This window comes from Neomonachus schauinslandi, chromosome X, assembly GCF_002201575.2.
Source record: "Neomonachus schauinslandi chromosome X, ASM220157v2, whole genome shotgun sequence".
In the NCBI taxonomy this organism is placed as follows: domain Eukaryota; kingdom Metazoa; phylum Chordata; class Mammalia; order Carnivora; family Phocidae; genus Neomonachus; species Neomonachus schauinslandi.
The window spans coordinates 3871269-3888096 of NC_058419.1; the positions used below are offsets into that span (position 1 = coordinate 3871269).

General features: G+C 44.2%; 1 protein-coding gene across 3 annotated transcripts in view; it reads right to left on the reverse strand.

Annotated features, from left to right (window-relative positions):
* Nucleotides 1-1048: 1048 nt before the first annotated feature.
* Nucleotides 1049-16828, reverse strand: part of MTM1 (myotubularin 1) — a 95918-nt gene continuing 80138 nt past the window's right edge. For 2 of the 3 annotated variants that reach the window (XM_021683399.2, XM_044911513.1), the window contains 5 exons: nucleotides 15798-16004; nucleotides 14543-14635; nucleotides 13865-13978; nucleotides 9522-9698; nucleotides 1049-2770 (listed from right to left, as the gene is read on the reverse strand). In XM_021683399.2, the coding sequence (XP_021539074.1) occupies nucleotides 2603-2770; nucleotides 9522-9698; nucleotides 13865-13978; nucleotides 14543-14635; nucleotides 15798-16004 (759 nt within the window). In that variant the 3' untranslated portion in view covers nucleotides 1049-2602. The remainder of the gene's footprint in view (nucleotides 2771-9521; nucleotides 9699-13864; nucleotides 13979-14542; nucleotides 14636-15797; nucleotides 16005-16828) is intronic. The other variant, XM_021683406.1, reaches the window with a different exon arrangement.

Genomic DNA, 16828 nt, shown 5'->3' on the forward strand with positions numbered 1-16828 from the left:
GGCCACGTCCTCCAGTCACAGGTGTAGATACTGTGTGAAAAACTCTCATAATTAAGAACATTCCCTTTATATGGTCCTGCTTTCGTCCAATGCCCCACACGCCACAAGAGCTGTCCGAATGACCAACACCACAAATCTGTGTTCTTTGGAGAGGCCTGCAGGTGACGAACTACTAGTCAGCTTGTTTTGAGAGTTTTGAGTATTATTCCTACCAAAAAAGAAGGACAAGCTTCATTGCATTATCAAAAGTAGATCAGAAAGTGCTAGGACCATAGTTAGGGAAAACTATTATATTATCAAAAATATATATGATTCCAAATTATTTGAAGGGCTGTCCCAGGAAGAGAGATTCTTCTATTTCATTCCCGATGGCAGAGCTAAGGCTACTCACTGGGAACTCGAGAGACGCAGAATTCAGCGTGACGCCTGTGCACATTTGTTTCAACGACACTCTCCTGGGCTGGAAAACAGGGATGCCAGAACGCCACGGAGCCCATGAGGCTGCAGTGAGGACTCAACACAGCAATGTCGAGGAAGAACCTTGGCAGAGTATTTCAAATACTCAGAGTTTTCAAAGATACACTTAATCTTTTAAGAGTCCTATTCAGATTTCCAAAAAATGGTTAATTTTAGTTTACTGCTAGAACTATTTAGCATTCTTAGAATGCACATAATTTCCAACCGGCTGTACTGTTCGACAACAGTTTTGAATTCTTACCGCAAGAGACACCGACTATGGCTTACTCGCGCCAATGTCTCAGCCTCCCTTAACACCGGCCGCTGTGGTCCGCATCCAGAGTCTGAAGTCTCACGTCTACGCACCCTGGCTCTTCTGCGGAAGCTCTCCGGACTTTAAGAAAGACAGCTGTGGCTTAAAATTGGCACCGTTAATACACTTAAATGTCCCATGTTGTTGAGTTTTGGGAGGGGCCTGCAAGGTTGCTAGTAAGACAAAGAGCATGTGAAGTTGAGCCAGGAAAAGAAAAGACACCCAAACACCCCTCCCCCCCCACACACAGTTACACCCCTGAAAACAGAGTGCTATTTTAGTTAATACATTTATTACAGCAGGTCTTTAGTCATTATTGTCATGAAAACTTTTTCATGACATTTCACAAAATCCTTTAAGCTATTAGTATTAGCTTTTCTCTTTTTATGGAGTGACACTTTGTTAATTTATGAAATATTTACAGCGTTTACAAAAAGCAAGAGAATGTCTAATAAAATTTCTTATACATACAAAATTTATACACGATACTACTGTATTTGAGATGTCTTATTTGGTAGACCAATTAAGCTATGACATAAAATAATTTACAAAGATATATATTTAATCTCTTAATTCATTGAAAACAAAACCATATTAGCTATAAATAGTCCTTTACAAATCACTGTAAAACATTAATTGTTTTAACTCTAGCCTTAACTTTTACAAATATACTTAACTAAATGAATTAGTTCAGATATCAAATAGAACTGCATTTGAAACTTCATTTACCACTAGTACTATTACCAAAAACAAAAACAAAACAAAAAAAACTCCCCAAAAACCTGAAAAAGCAAACTGCCGGGTACATTTCAAGTAAAAATTTGTAGAACCAGTTTAATGCACGCTTGGGGGGAGGGGCATCCAACACCATGTAAATTGAAATACAATACTTTCAAGAATACGCTCAACAAATGTACATCTGTGGCTTTTATTTCAAAGAATGATGCTCTAGCAACAGCTCATACATCCAAGATGGTCAACCCCACACTTTGGCAGATAAGCTGGTCTGACTAGAGCGACGTTTGCGAAAACATTCACCAAAGCAGCATAATGCCCCCGACATCCTCAAACAGTGCTATATAAGGGGGTTTCCACAACCTGAAAATGGAGCAGAATTTTAGGCAAGCTCATGGAAGAACTTAGAAAATAGAACTGGCAAAAAATTTTTAAAAAAAATCATATTTGACTGGGCCCCATCAGTGTAATATAAAAATATGCTCCTCTTGAAAATTAGGGGAAAACACTTCAGATTCCAAAATTTCAAAATAACGAAAAACTCATCTACACAGCTATTTCTCTTTAAGCCACCACTTACGATGGTATAAAGTTTGGCAATTATTTAAACACCTTGCTTTTGGATGATACCTCAGAAGATGAGCTCGATCTGGTTTTGGCAATAACATCTTTCACATTTGGGCTCGTTTTACTCCAAAGCAACTATTTAGAAGCAGCCTAAGGAAAATCCGGTTCACAAACATATTTTTTCACTTAAGTTTAAAATCATGTCATTCCAATTAAGCCCACAAAATACGTATTGTATACACAGTATTTCGAAAGAGGTAAATTCAATTTCAATTTTATCTTTCAAAAACTGTTCTTGAAAGGTGTCAGGATTTTCCAAAACCCCATCTTGGCTCCTTTCTTCTGATTGCCCTGTAGACACTAGTTTTCTTGTAATATGTATTCTAGAAGGCACATATTCAAGAGTTTAAGATTATGTTAGTTCAAGTTCTACACGGAGGCAATTATTTTAATCTACTTTGTACAGAGGCCCTAAATGAACGTCAACCATCTCCTTTATTCAGAGCTCTAACGCAGCACCGGGGTTCCCTCTCAGAAGTGAGTGTGCACGTGCGGCATCATCTGTGAAGGACCAGAAGGCGAAGTCGAGGGATCGGAGAGCTTGGCCGAGCTAGCAAGCTGCAGTTCCTCGAGCCGCTGTATGTATTCGTCGCGCAAGGCCAAGAGCTCCACATACCGCTGCTCCACTGGATTGGGCTGCTAGAAAGAAGCACAAACGGGTGTTACAAGAAACCCTCGTACTGACCTTTAATGTACAGATGCCAAAAATACAGAAAAGTACAAGGGTAAAACACCCAGCTCTTCGCCACCAAGAAAGCAGCTCCTGTACACGTGGGCTTGCCATCTTTTTAAGGTTTATCAACCCAGACACGGCTCCGGTCTCCTGTGTCCCCCGGCCCCAGGCCCACTGCCCTCTTTCGTTCCCAGAGGCAACAACTCTTCTCAAATTGGTGTGTGGCCTTCTGTCCTGTGCAGATTTATGATACTTTTCCTATACATGAGTATCTGGAAACAAAATACGCTATTATTGTCTATCTTGTGAAAGTTACATTAATGGTGGTATTCTGTATTTATCACCTGGCATTTTCACCCATGTTTCTGAATTCGATCCCCGTTGAGTCCCACTGAATGAATAAAGCACAGCTGATCTCTGCACTCCCCCAGTGACAGATACCCGGGGATGTCCAGTGCTCCCCCTACTACGTGCAATGCTGTGTTGTCCTCGTGCACATCCGCTAAATGGTTCTTGAAGGCAGTTTCCTGGGGGTGGGGGTGGGGCCTGCCGGGGAGGACAGCATGGTCTCTTCAGCTTTATCACATGCTGCCGAACATTCTCTGAGGTGGCGGTATGACCTTACACTCCGTCACTAGTGATGTCTGGTGCTCCACGTCCTCATCAGCGCTTGGGATACAAGAGTAATTGTTTTCTGGTTTGGGCCAATCTGGTGACTATAAGGTGGCATCTCAGGACAGCTTTACTTTGCACCTCTTTTCATGTGCTACTGCCCGTGTCAACTCAGAGCTGCGAGCCGCAGGGCCGACGCCCGTTAGCTCAGGGTCAGTCTCGGGTCTGCCTCTTACCAGCTGCAGGACTTAACCTGGATGCCTCCATTTCCCCACCGGTGAAATGGGACTAAAAACGGCACAGACCTCATGGGATTGCTGGGAGAGTGAGGGCAGCCAATACGGTCAGTTCTGCTTCATTGATGAATGGGGGGTCTCGCGGCGGTCCGGAGGTTAGAAGTCAGGTTAGAACAGAAAGTGATGCTCCCGAGCGTGCGGACTTTTTACACCTTTGTACTGATGTATGAATTACAGACAGGAATGTGTACAAAGCTTAAAATGTTCAGCTCAGTGAGCCTTTACATAGACATACACTAATGTGATCACCCACCCAGGCCAAGGTACGCGATAGGACAGCCCCCAGAAGACTCCCTCACCAGCGTGTTTTGAGGTGATTAAAGGCAAGCTCCTAGAAAGCTTGAGCAGTATATGAAGACATTAAGAAAAAGACCAAAAGTCTACGGAAGTGCATTCCTTCAGCGCTAGTGGCTTCTGGAACCATCCTGCTTTCCACCGCGTTAGGCTATGAGCCCCAACATGGAAGCTGTGGAGACAACGCACTGATGAAGCAGGCCGCACCCTGGCCTGGGTCCATAATGTGGAGGAGAGCGGGCTGCACCAGAGCCTCGAGGAGACAGCAGGAACCCTGGGGGTTAAGACTGCGTCTGAGCTTCCTGAGGCTGCCATAACAAATGAACACAAAACGGGGGAGCGGGGAGTGCTTAACACAACAGATAATGTATTTTCTCACAGCTCTACAGGGCAGAAGCCTGAAATCAGGCTGTCAGCAGTGCTGTGCTCCCTCTGGAGGCTCCAGGGCAGGCTCCTTCCTCTCCTCTTCCAGCTTCGGGGGGGCTCCAGGCTTCCTTGGCTTGTGGCTGCATCCCTCCCACCTCCTCTGTTTCCACAACGCCTTCTCCCCATAAGTGTCTGCGGCTCAAATCTCCTTCTGTTTTCTCTTGGAAGGACACCTATCACGCGATGTAGGGCCCACTCCAAATCCAGGAGGATGGCATCTTCAGATCCTTAACTTAGTAACATCTCTAAGGACCCCTTTCCCAAATAAGGTCACATTCCCAGGTTCAGAGTGGACATGTCTTTTAGGGGGACACCATTCGACCCACCACAAGCTGCCAAGGAGTGGTCGACAGAGGCCAGATAAAAATGCCACAGACATGTGATGGTGCCCGTGTTTCTAGTGGCACTGGTGTTTCTTTTTCTTTTCTTTCTTTTTTTTTTTTAAAGATTTTACTTATTCATTTGTGAGAGAAAGAGAGCGAGAGATAATGCACACAAGCAGGGGGAGCAGCAGAGAGAGAGGGAGAAGCAGACTCCCCACTGAGCAGGGAGCCCGATTCCGGGGCTCAATCCCAGGACCCTGGGATCATGACCCGAGCTGAAGGCAGAAGCTTAACCAACGAAACCACTCAGGCATCCCTTTCTTTCCTTTCTTTTTTTAAGATTGTATTTTTAAGTCACCTCTACATCCAACGTGGGGCTCGAACTCACAGCCCTGAGACAAAGGGTTGCATGCTCTCCCGACTGAGCCAACCAGGGGCCCGCACTGGTGTTTCCATTAGAGCTCTGGTTACAAACGTCCACAGGTTGGAAGAGGTCTCCTCCTTGCTCCTAATCCTATTCTTCCTGTAAGCCCTGTTTCTTTACTGTGACTGCAGAATGTGAAGTTTTTCAGAAAGGCACATGTGGCATTAGAACAGGAATGCTTGGGGGCGCCTGGGTGGCTCAGTCGGTTAAGCGTCTGCCTTCAGCTCAGGTCATGATCCCAGGGTCCTGGGATCGAGTCCCGCGTCGGATTCCCTGCTCAGCGGGGGGCCTGCTTCTCCCTCTCCCTCTGCCCTCCCTGTTTGTGTGTTCTCTCTCTCTCTCTCTCTCTCTCTCTCTCGTGCTCTCAAATAAAGTCTTTAAAAAAAAAAAAAGAACAGGAATGCTTGGTAGAGTGTGTGACACCCAGTAGATGCTGTGCACAACCTGCTAATGTCTTTTGTCCATTTTTCTCTGTATATTCAGCTGAGGGCAGCCACTGTTCTGGGCACTTGGGATCCATCAGTGAACAAAGGAGGCCCAAATCCCCATTTTTATGGCATTTTCCTTCCAGCAGAGGGAGACAGACAAGCAAAGAATACCACAAGTCTGAGTTCCAGGGGGTGTTCAAAGGTGAGGAACATTCTGGAAAGGAAGCAGACCAGGGTAAGAGGTGCAGGACTGGTGGGATGCCGCTCAGGCCTTGGAAACCACTGCAGGGACCTGGGCTTTGGTGCCGGGTGAGGTGAGCAGCTCCGTGGACAGTTTTGTGTGGAGGGGCGGTGGGATGCGGGATGTACTTTACAAGGATCGCTCTCGCTACCATGTTGAGAACACACCAGAAGGAAGGAAGGGAGTCCAGCTAGAAGGCGAGGCAGCACCACACGGCCTGCACCAGGCCGGCAGCGGGGGGACTGGTACGGAGGGTCTGGGGTCATATGGGCTTTGAAGGCCGAGTCCAGCAGGCTCTGCCGACAGACTGCAAAAGGGGTGCAAGAGAGAAGGGAGTCGAGGAGGGCTCCCCGGTTTCTGGCCAGAGTGACTAGGATGGAGTTGCCAAGAACCAACATGGGAAAGATGGCAGGAGGAACAGGTTCTGCGGGACCAGGAGACCCATTTTAGACATGTCCACGTTGATCTGCTGTGCGAGGCCAGTTTACCATCGCCGGTCCTTCCCTCTGCCCTCATCAACCTACCGGGGCTCCCCACCTGCGCAGTCTGCTTCTGGGACCCCTGCAAAGAGTGGGGCAAGCTCTTCCTCGATATTCTCCTCCAAAACTGTTCTGGCTATTTTTTAAATTTCCCTTTTTTCAGATGACTATTAGAATCAGTTTGTTATTGTACCAGCAAGGACAATTAGACAAGAAAAAGGAATCAGAGGTAAAAAACCATTTCTGCAGATGACAAGGCTGTATAATTAGAAATCTCAAGAGAGTAGACCAAAAAATGATTCGAAATGAAGAGAATTCAGTCTGGTGATGGGTACAAAATATCCAGAAGCCATTAGCCTATAGACAAACACAAACCGCTGAGAGGCTACAAGGAAAGAGTCCAAAAGGCAAAATCACAAGAAATGAAGTTTAAAGTAAAGCGGCTGCAAAAGCTACAGCCCGGCCTCTCCCCGGGACCAAACGCAAGTCCAGAGTGTGCTCAGCGCAGCACATGACACGGGCTATGGAAGTATCTCGGCCTTCAAACAGCTTTCAGAGTCCCACTCCTTTTGGCGTTCCCCTCAGAAATGACTGAAGCACCACACGGGTCAGCCTGTTCCTATCTGACTGTCCCTCTTCTCATCCTTTGGCGATCACTGTGCAAAGATGTGAGCTCGCCAGCGCGGGCCTGCTTAACCGCTACCGGAGGGCGGCAGCTGCTGAAGGATACATAATAGGAGGCGCCCCGGCAGCCCAAGGCCTCATTCAGGCTTATAACAGGACTCATGGAACACTTTTGCTTCCGGCATGAGCAATTCCCTCACCTTAATACATGTACCAAACGGGCTTCCCGATAGCTCTTCAAATGTAAGCACTGCTCTTTCCGTCCACTCCGCTCAGTTTTTACGTCGCAGCAATGGTTGGTGGTTTTTGCTTTTAAAAAGCACACTGACCCTGCCTTCTTCTAGGCCAGAGCTCATTAGAGGGACGGGCTGTGTCTGCTAGTGTATTGCAGTGCTGTGAGTGCGACAGGTACCCAGTAATTGTTTGTATACCAACTGGGCCACACAACTGAACAATTTAACTTTTTTTTTTTTTTAAAGATTTTATTTATTTATTTGACAGACAGAGAGAGAGCACAAGCAGGGGAGTGGCAGGCAGAGGCAGAGGGAGAAGCAGGCTCCCCGCAGAGCAGGGGGAGCCTGATGTGGGACTTGATCCCAGGACCCTGGGATCATGACCTGAGCTGAAGGCAGTCACTTAACCAACTGAGCCACCCAGGCGCCCAACAATTTAACTTTTAAGTGGTTAAGTATATTCCTTGAGGTTTACTAATTTAAAAAGTCCTATGTGATCCGATTTAAATCTATTTCTGAATGAAATAATGTTCTACAGGAGATCTTTAAGGAAATGTAATGCATTTAATTCACACCTTCCATGATGACATTTCTCCCCGAGCACTACCATCACCGGCTTATGTTTCTAGGCACCCTGTGTGTTCCACAGCCCCTCCCCTCGCCGCCCTGAAAATACAAAGATATGTGTAGTACCCTCCACGTTCAGAAAAATCTATATAGAAAGGATAAGTTACTTTGTTTTTGGAGTAAATTTCACAGATCATAATACAGACCAATTACTGTCTCAAAATAGAAACTTCTATCAAAAAATGTGTGTTCCTAACTGGCCCAGTTCCATTTTTTGCTAACCTCCATAAAAATAAGGGGGTAGATACACTCTAGTAAGTTATTCTAATAATGTTTCTTCCTACTTGACTTGTCACACAATTATTACCTTTATATGTTCAGAAATGAATTGCTCTAAATTCCCTGTATTTTAAGAATTTCTCCAAGTACAAATGGGTGAGGGGAGATTAGAGAATCTATACAGAAATTGGTGATACTTTCTAATTACTAATGTTTTAAAAAAGGTCACAATAAACACAGAAAAGGGTCAATTTATAGGAGACACTGCATATTTACATGGTATTTTTTTTTTTTTTTATGAGAAAAGGAACATGTCCTCTGTAACAGCAGTTAGAACCCTGGCAAAATTCCCATTTCCTCTTTACTTGATATTCCAAAGGCTAGAACTACTGCTAAATAAATTCCCTCACTGTGCTTCTCAAATCTCAAACTAAACAAGTGAGTGTTCTCAAGCCCTGGACTCTGTCACTTTCCGAGAGATTACACGTTTCCACCATTACTGAATTGCAGAAGCCTTCCATGCGATCAGCAGAGACCTTGAAACGAGAGTGCCAGCTTGAAGCAGGCATTCCCCAATGGAAGAGAGGGCACAGCCTGGCGTGCAGCCAGCTGCCTGAGTGGGATAAACAATCTAAGAGACAGAATGCAGCACCCGGGCCCTGCTGTTGCCCCGCGATTTCGAGCGGGATTAAAGCTGGCGCTTACGCAAGACTGGCCTGTGAGAACAGGTAGTTGGCCATCCAAACTGCAGGAAAATGTGCAAACCTTTACAAAAGGGCAATCGCAAATACTGAATATTTATAGCCCTGAAAACACATCACAAACTGGAGGCACTTCCGAGCCCTTACACACAGGCTGTGTTTCTCTTCTGATTTTGGATAGAGTGGAGGTGGGAGAATGGAAAGCCCGAGTGTGTCCTTAACAAAATGGGGACTCTTCTGCTTCAAAAATCATTGTTTCTCTTTTTGATTGATAAATGGCCAACTGAATGTACTATCCACTGACAGATCAATTATCTTTATTTTAGAAGTAAATATCCTCAGTGAAATGCACTCTGATGTTAGCTGACCCAGTACATACACCTGAAGCAGACAGAAGAAAATGTTTTTTTTCCTTGAGGATCATCAAAGTCTACTCACTGGAAAGAATTTTCTTATTATGTGTAACAATGTCCACTAATTGAAGGAAATCCTTAGCAATCAAGACTCAAAAATTTTCCAGAGCTTCCAATCATTTTACATTTTAGTAAAAAAAAAAATTACATTATTTATAAGAATATAAGTTTAACACCAATCCAAGTAAGTAGCTCAGTAATTAAAACAATTTTTAATTAAAGTTGCATTTGAAAGCAAGTGTGATTTTTTTATTCCCCCCCTCATAATATGAAAAAAAAAACAACAAAAAAAACCCCACTACCGAGTAACATTAATCTAAATCCAGAAGTCATAATCAGTAGACATCACTGCATTTTAATAATGTCACTTCACTTACTTGTTGCTTGATTCTGGGGTTCCATCTAATGTAGTAATTCACCCAAAGTTCCAAGTGACGCATACTGGCAACTGGATATAAAACTCGATTGATTTCTTTAGTATAGAAGGGATTTTTGAATTTGTCCTTATTACTGTTTATCAGCGACCATAAAGATACTGTTCGTTCTGTAACTTTCTATGGAGAAAGAGAAAGCGGGAAGCCTAAGTAAAAACATACAAGTACACAAACCATTTTTCAGCCTCAACTTGAATCACACATTTACATTATCCCCATAATAGCTCAAAAAGCCTCATGGGCCAGTGAGTGTTCAGCAGCCACTTACTGATATTTGCATAGATAATGGCCTAGCTTGAGAGCCACTATGGGTACAGCAGGATGCTGTACCATTAAATGCAATTCACTGACCTAAGACGACTATTCCTGGCTAGGTAAAAGATTTATGAACAGATGGGCAGTATGCTCTTTATAATTCAGCAGAAAGAAAAATTATCATAAGATCCCATCGGCTTTCTTCATTTTTGTATTTGTTAGAACTGTAAAATCTTAACCTGTGCCTGCTTGACAGTAGGTATCTAGATATAAAGGTTTTTTAATCAACCACCCAGATGTTCGCTCTCTATCATGCCAACGTGCATATATTTGAAAACACGTGCATAACTGACTTCACTGAATCTTTACTTTCTCATTTGGTGTCCATCAGCTCATACAGATATTCACATTTTCATTGTTTATTAGAGATTTTTACCAATTTTGAGCGTAAACTAGAAAAAAACCCAAAGCTTGGGAAATAAAAGGTACAATTATTAAAATTATCGAAGGCAGACTTTGAAACTCTTCCCAGTAATGACTTCAATAAGAAAGGACCAATAAGCTAAAACTGGCAGCTAAAAAAGAACAGCTTAAAATAAGTGACTGAAGAAATGTCTTTAACATACATATTTCATTAACGTGAACAAGAAATACGGCAGCATAAATTTGTCTTCCTTGGAATCCACCTAAAACTTCATTCACTTGTACAAGCTATACTGTGTTGAGTTCATTTGCATGCTTGCTTTTATTTTTGTACATACACATAGTTTAAAAAGTCAAATAAGCCTGACCAGGTTTGTTATGAGAAAAAACAAAACAAAAAACCCAGCTGTCTCTCACTTCCCCACAAGCAACTGTGTTTGATTTTTTTTTAAATTGATCTATTTGACTATCTGGTACTTAACCTCCACATCTCTAGATAATATGCTTTCCTTGCTACCTGGGGGCTGTGGAGCTACAGGCACTTACTTTGTCTGTCCCGCCTCGTACTCCCAACATGCACCATAGCTCTCATGAGACTGACATTTAGTGCCTGGATCCCTATGATGAAGCAAATGCTACTCTCAGGCAGGCCCCACAGTCCCTTTCTGTGATTTCTTCTCCCGCACGAATTTTTTTGTCTTCCCTCGATTTAACAACTATCTGTTCTGTGTGCTAACTTTTCTTGGCATTTATCATGAATTCAACCCCCAACTCTTCCTCCAACGTCTCAAACTTGTGTCAAGACCCTCAGCACCTCTGGCGCCCCCAGTTTCTTCCTCAGAGGAAAGCAAGCCACACTGCTTGCCCCCGCGCCTCGTGCCCGGCCTGCACCTATGATCTCCTTTCCGTTTCGCCCTGAGCATCCCGTTGCCTCTCTCTCCTGAGTTCCACAGTCTTCTTTCTTTTTTTTTTATTATTATTTTTTAAGATATTTATTTATTTATTTATTTATTTATTTATTTGACCGAGAGAGACACAGCGAGAGAGAGAACACAAGCAGGGGCAGAGGGAGAGGGAGAAGCAGGCTCCCCGTGGAGCAGGGAGCCTGATGCGGGGCTCGATTCCAGGACCCTGGGACCATGACCTGAGCCGAAGGCAGCCGCTTAACCACTGAGCCACCCAGGCACCCCCACAGTCTTCTTTCTTGTTTGCATGGAGCCGACACTCCAGCAGCTTCCAGAGAAAGGGTTTGGTGTGGGAGGGAACTCTTGATGCCATGCATGTCTGAGAATATCTTTGGTCTACCTAAAAACCTGGTTGACAGTTTGGTGGCTAGAAAACTCTAGGTTGAAACCATTTTCCTTTAAAATTCTGAAGGCAATGTTCCACTGACTTCCAGCTTCCGATACTGCTATTGAAGATTTTGCCTTCTTGATCTGTTTCTTTGCAAATGGCCCATTCCTTTTCTCTCTGGAAGCTTGAAGGATCTTTTCTTTGTCCCTGGTGTTTTGAAACTTCACAAAGATGGGCCTTACTTAGCACGGGCCTATTTTTGTCCACCATGCTTGGGCACGTGGCAGGCCTTTCAATGTGGAAACTTACATACTTCAATTCTGGGAAATATTCTCAAATTATTTTGGTGATTTCCTGCTCTGGGGTCTCTCCAGTTTCTCTCTCTAGAAGCCCTATTATGTGGATATTGGACTCTAGGACTGATCTAGTTTGCTGATCTTTCCATCTTCTACCTCTGTTTCTAATGCTCTTTCTGGGAGATTTCCACTTCAGCTTCCAACTCTTCTTCTGGGTTTTTTTTGTTTTTTTGTTTTTTTAAAGATTTTATTTATTTGACAGAGAGAGCACTAGCAGAGGGAGGGAGAGGGAGAAGCAGGTTCCCTGCTGAGCAAGGAGCCCGATGTGGGACTCGATCCCAGCACCCTGGGATCACGACCTGGGCCGAAGGCAGCCGCTTCACCGACTGAGCCACCCAGGCGTCCCTTCTTCTGAGTTTTTAACCTCTTCTCATTTCAAGTTGTTTTCTGATCTCTACATATTCTTTCCAAACAACATCCTGCTATTGTTTCACGGTACCAATATTTTCTTATCTTTCTTGGCATATTCGATGCTAGCTGCCTGTCTACGTCTCCCCCCTCCCTACCTGGTAACCATTTTCTCCAAGCTGCTTTTCTCTCTCCTGGCTATCTGCTATTATTTAAGAGTGGAGCACTGAAGAGCTGACTGGAAGCTCTGGGATCATGAGGCTCACCGACATGAGCTTCACTGTGGGGAACCCTGGGTGTTGCTATCTTTCAGTCCTTCCTCTTGGGCTAGTCGGTTTCCGCAGGGATGATTTTTTTAAATTGAGGTGGGGTTCACGTACCGTAAAAGTCACCACTTTAAAGTCGACAATTCAGTCGTGCCACCACCACCTCTCTCAAGTTCCAAGAGCTCTTCATCACCCTCGTACCCACTAAGCAGGCATTCCGCATTCTCCCCTCCCTCCAGCCCCCGGCAAACACTCATCTGCTTTCTGCCGTGATGGCCTTGTTATTCTGGACATTTCCTAGAAATGGAATCATGCCATCTGTGAGCTTTTGCGTCTGGCTCCCCTCGCTGAGCATGTTTTCAAGGTTTGTCCACGCTGTAGCACGGGTCACAACTTCTTCCTTTTTACGGCTGAATAATAGTCCAGCGTACGGCTAGGCCGCATTCTGTTTATCCTGTCATCAGCAGATGGACCCTGGGGTTGTTGTCACCTTTTAGCTCTTTGAACATCTGTGGGTGACTTTTTGTTTCATCTCCTGTTTTCATTTCCCTTGGGTATGTGCCTACGAGTGGCATTGCTGGGTCACAGGACAAACTCTCTGCTTAGCTTTCTGCCACAACAGCAGCGTATGAGGGCTCCGTTTTCTCCCCCCACTCTCGCCAACGGAGAAGGTTCTTCCGTGCTCCCACCCAGAACTAAGGACCTGTTGCCAGAATGCTGGGAGTCAGTAGGGAGAGTGAGCTCCTGTCCGTTCACCTCACCCCCTGATGACACTCGGGTCCCCAGCCCGGAGAGCCACTCTCATGCTCTCTCGAGAAGAAACCTCTGTCAGAGTCATCAGCTCCAGAGAAGAGGAGACAGGGTCTGGGGAAGCTAACTGCTTATTCCAAACAGAACTGCAGGTTGCCTTATCTTTCCCCCTTCGCCCCAGACCCCGAGTCATCTGGGGCTCTACGCGATGCCAGGTGGGGCTGCTTCTCGGCTTCCCCGCTGCTGGTTTGAGACTCCGTTTCTCAAGCTAAGTCATCTACAAACTTTTTGGCTTCCCAAATTTGGTTGCTATGTCTCCTTTCTCATCTTTCCTGTTCTTAGAGGTTTATGCCTTTAAAACAATGCCCTTTCCTGACGTTTTTATGGTGTTTTGGGAGGGAGACCTTCCACACCTTTAAAGTCATTCCTACTCTCCGAAGGCAAAGTCAATGTCTTACCCTTGCAGTAAATGCCAGACACTCAACAAACCCTCTGCATTTCCCACAAACCAAGCTATATATATATATATATTTTTTTTTTTTAATTCATGGAAGACTAGACACATTCAACTCAACAGATTACCATTTCCACTCACCTGTTTTTCTCGAGCAGATTCACAGTTGTATAAGAAAGTACCAAATCGGCAACTATACAGATGATCCAAAATTGTAATCAAAAATCGTTCGTTGAATTCAAAAGCTGTAGGGAACTAGACAAAAACACGCCAACAAAGAATGAAAACTTGGGACTGATCTTTTATAGACTGAAAAGAGGTGTATACATGATGGCCCCTTGTAGCCTTTCAGGAAGGCCAGCAGAGGTTGCTACCCGCACACACCCTACATTTCTTGGTGCTCTGCACAGGACTGAGGAGTTTGAAGGAATGTCAAGTATAGGAATCAAAGGAAAACAAGCAGATTTTCTGGGTTCTCCTGAGCATACAGGGTAGTTTCTTCATTGATGGTGTCCTATGTACAATAAGCCGGTACAGAGGGAATGGAAAAGACGACTTGGGACTGTCAATTCCATTAGGAGAGAGGATGCAGTGAAATATTTAAATTTTAAAACATTATGGAAAATCCCAGACATAAAGAGCAAGAATAAAACCGTAAACCCCATGTACCCATCACCCAGCTTCAACAATGACTTACATAGGGCCAGACTCGTTTCATCTCTATCTTGGCCCTGTGTACTGTGAGGCAAATCCCGGACATTAGATCAAAATACTTAAACGTGAAGTCAAATGTATTTTTATCCTGTACATATCCCTTACCTGTTTTGACATCTGCCATACACAATCAATAAACTGGAGAAAAATAGGAGATCGGTCAGCATCGGCGTGGTTTTTATCACCATGACCTATTCTCTGAAATGAATGGATGAAGACCATTTGTTTTCATTTACGGGTACAAAACTGAGAAAGCATATATAACCCACAAAACGTGACAATACAACTCATCAATCTGCTTTCCAAATGCCAAGTTTCTCAGAGAGTAAATGGTATATGTTTTTCCTTGGCAATATAGAAATGTGCAAAGGCTTTGAAATAATGGAAATCCAGTATAAACATCCATAACATCCCAATGCCAACTGGCAAAGCATCATCACATTCACAGCTATTTCTACCAGCAGCTGCAGGTAGACTGGGCCAGCTCAGCCTGCAGTTAGGTTAGCTAGTGCTAAGGGACCAAGCCTCAAGTCTGAAGCCTCGAAACGATGTCCAAAACAGTGTGATTATTAGGAAGTGAAGTTTTTTCTCTCTTAAAGACAAGACAAAAGCCTCACCGTTTATTTTTATTAACAATGGTTCTTTCTACTTGAAAATGTTATTCACACTACTTAGGAAACATGGATGAGGATCATCTGAGGGAGCTTGTTAAAAAGGCTTTTTCAGGGGCACCTGGGTGGCTCAATTGGTTAAGCATGTCTGACTCTTGACTTCGGCTCAGGTCACGATCTCAGGGTTGTGAGGTGAAGCCCTACATTGAGCTCCACGCTCAGTGGGGAGTCTGCTCCTCCCCCCGCTCGTGCTCGTGTGTGTTCTCTCTCAAATACATAAGTAAATAAAATTTTTTTTTAAGGCTTTTTCAAAGTATATCTGGAAATAAGACCTGGAAATATGAATTTTAATAGGTTCTCTCAATTTTCGAAAGGTGCATCAGAGAATAATAATAGTAATAATAAAACCTCAACTAATAGTCTAGCATCTCTGTAAAATGTATTTGGTTCTAATGGCTATAACAGCTGAGAAAGAACGGTCATTCTACCTTCCTTCTTTCACACAATTTCAATGTAAACATTTCCATGCAGGCTCCTGGCATGACTTTCGAGTCAAAATGTAAATAGTGCAGATGGATAAACCTGTCTCCTAAAACAACTTTCACTGCCCCCCCCAAGGAATCGCACACACTTTTCATTTGACTCCTCAGATTTTCTTTTCAAAAGCAAATACGTAGCTTAACAACTAGTCTAAATCTCAACTGGCAATGATGTTGACATTTAAGAAATCGACTTTTTTGTTCACTTACAGATGCAAATTTGTGTCCAAAACTTATCCATTCTTTTTGCACCAATATTTCAAACCCCTCGATGCTCCGATAGAAGCTGTCCAGCATCAGCATGGCCAGGGACGTCAGCTGGGCGGTCCTGTCCCAGCCGTCGCTGCAGTGCACAAGCACTGAGCTCTTCCCTGAAGAAACTTTGTCTGCTACTTGAATGGCTCCCGTCAAAACAAGCTGGCAAAGAACACGCGATTAGGAGGTAGCTGTAAGATACTGCTGACATTTGAAATGATCGTTTTTAACCCCAGAAAAGGTCATGTTTTCAAAAAACTGCTACTGTCTAGGACAGAAAGCCTTCTGCAAATGGAACAGCAGGAGCTGTGGGGCCTGCTGCTCTTCCTCTGGGGCAATGGCATTCTAATGAGACTAGGTTATTTAAAAAAAAAAACAACCAAACTCAATGCACACAAAGCCAAACTGCATTTCAAACTCCTTTAAAGTTCATGTGATTAGAGTACTGAGGGCTGTCATTGCCAAGTACCACAGCCTGTGGCTTAAACAACAGGAATGTATTATGTTGCTAAAAGCCCGAGACCAAAGTGTGGGCAGGGCCAGGCCCCCTCTGAAGGCTCTAGGGAAGGACCTGTTCCAGACCTTCTCATAGCTCTGGTAGAGTTCCTCGGCTCGTGGCAGCAAAATTGCAATCTTCACACGATTTTCTCCCTGTGCCTGTGTCTCTGTGTCCAAATTTCCCCTTTGAATAAAGACACCAGTCTTACTGGATCAGGGGCCCACTCTACTCCGGTATGACATCATCTGAACTCATTGCATCTGCAAGGACCCTAGTTCTAAAAAGGCCACACTCTGAGGTCCTGGGGGGTCAAGGTTTCAATAGATGAAATTTTGGGGGGACGGGGTTCAATTCAACCCATAGCAGCGATCATTTTAGAAAAATCACTGGCCCAACAGGTCTAGTCTAGACCTTAAAGGCCTGACACAAGGGAAATCACCTTTTAGCCTTTAAATCGACAAAATATGAACTATTCTGTGGCTTGTAA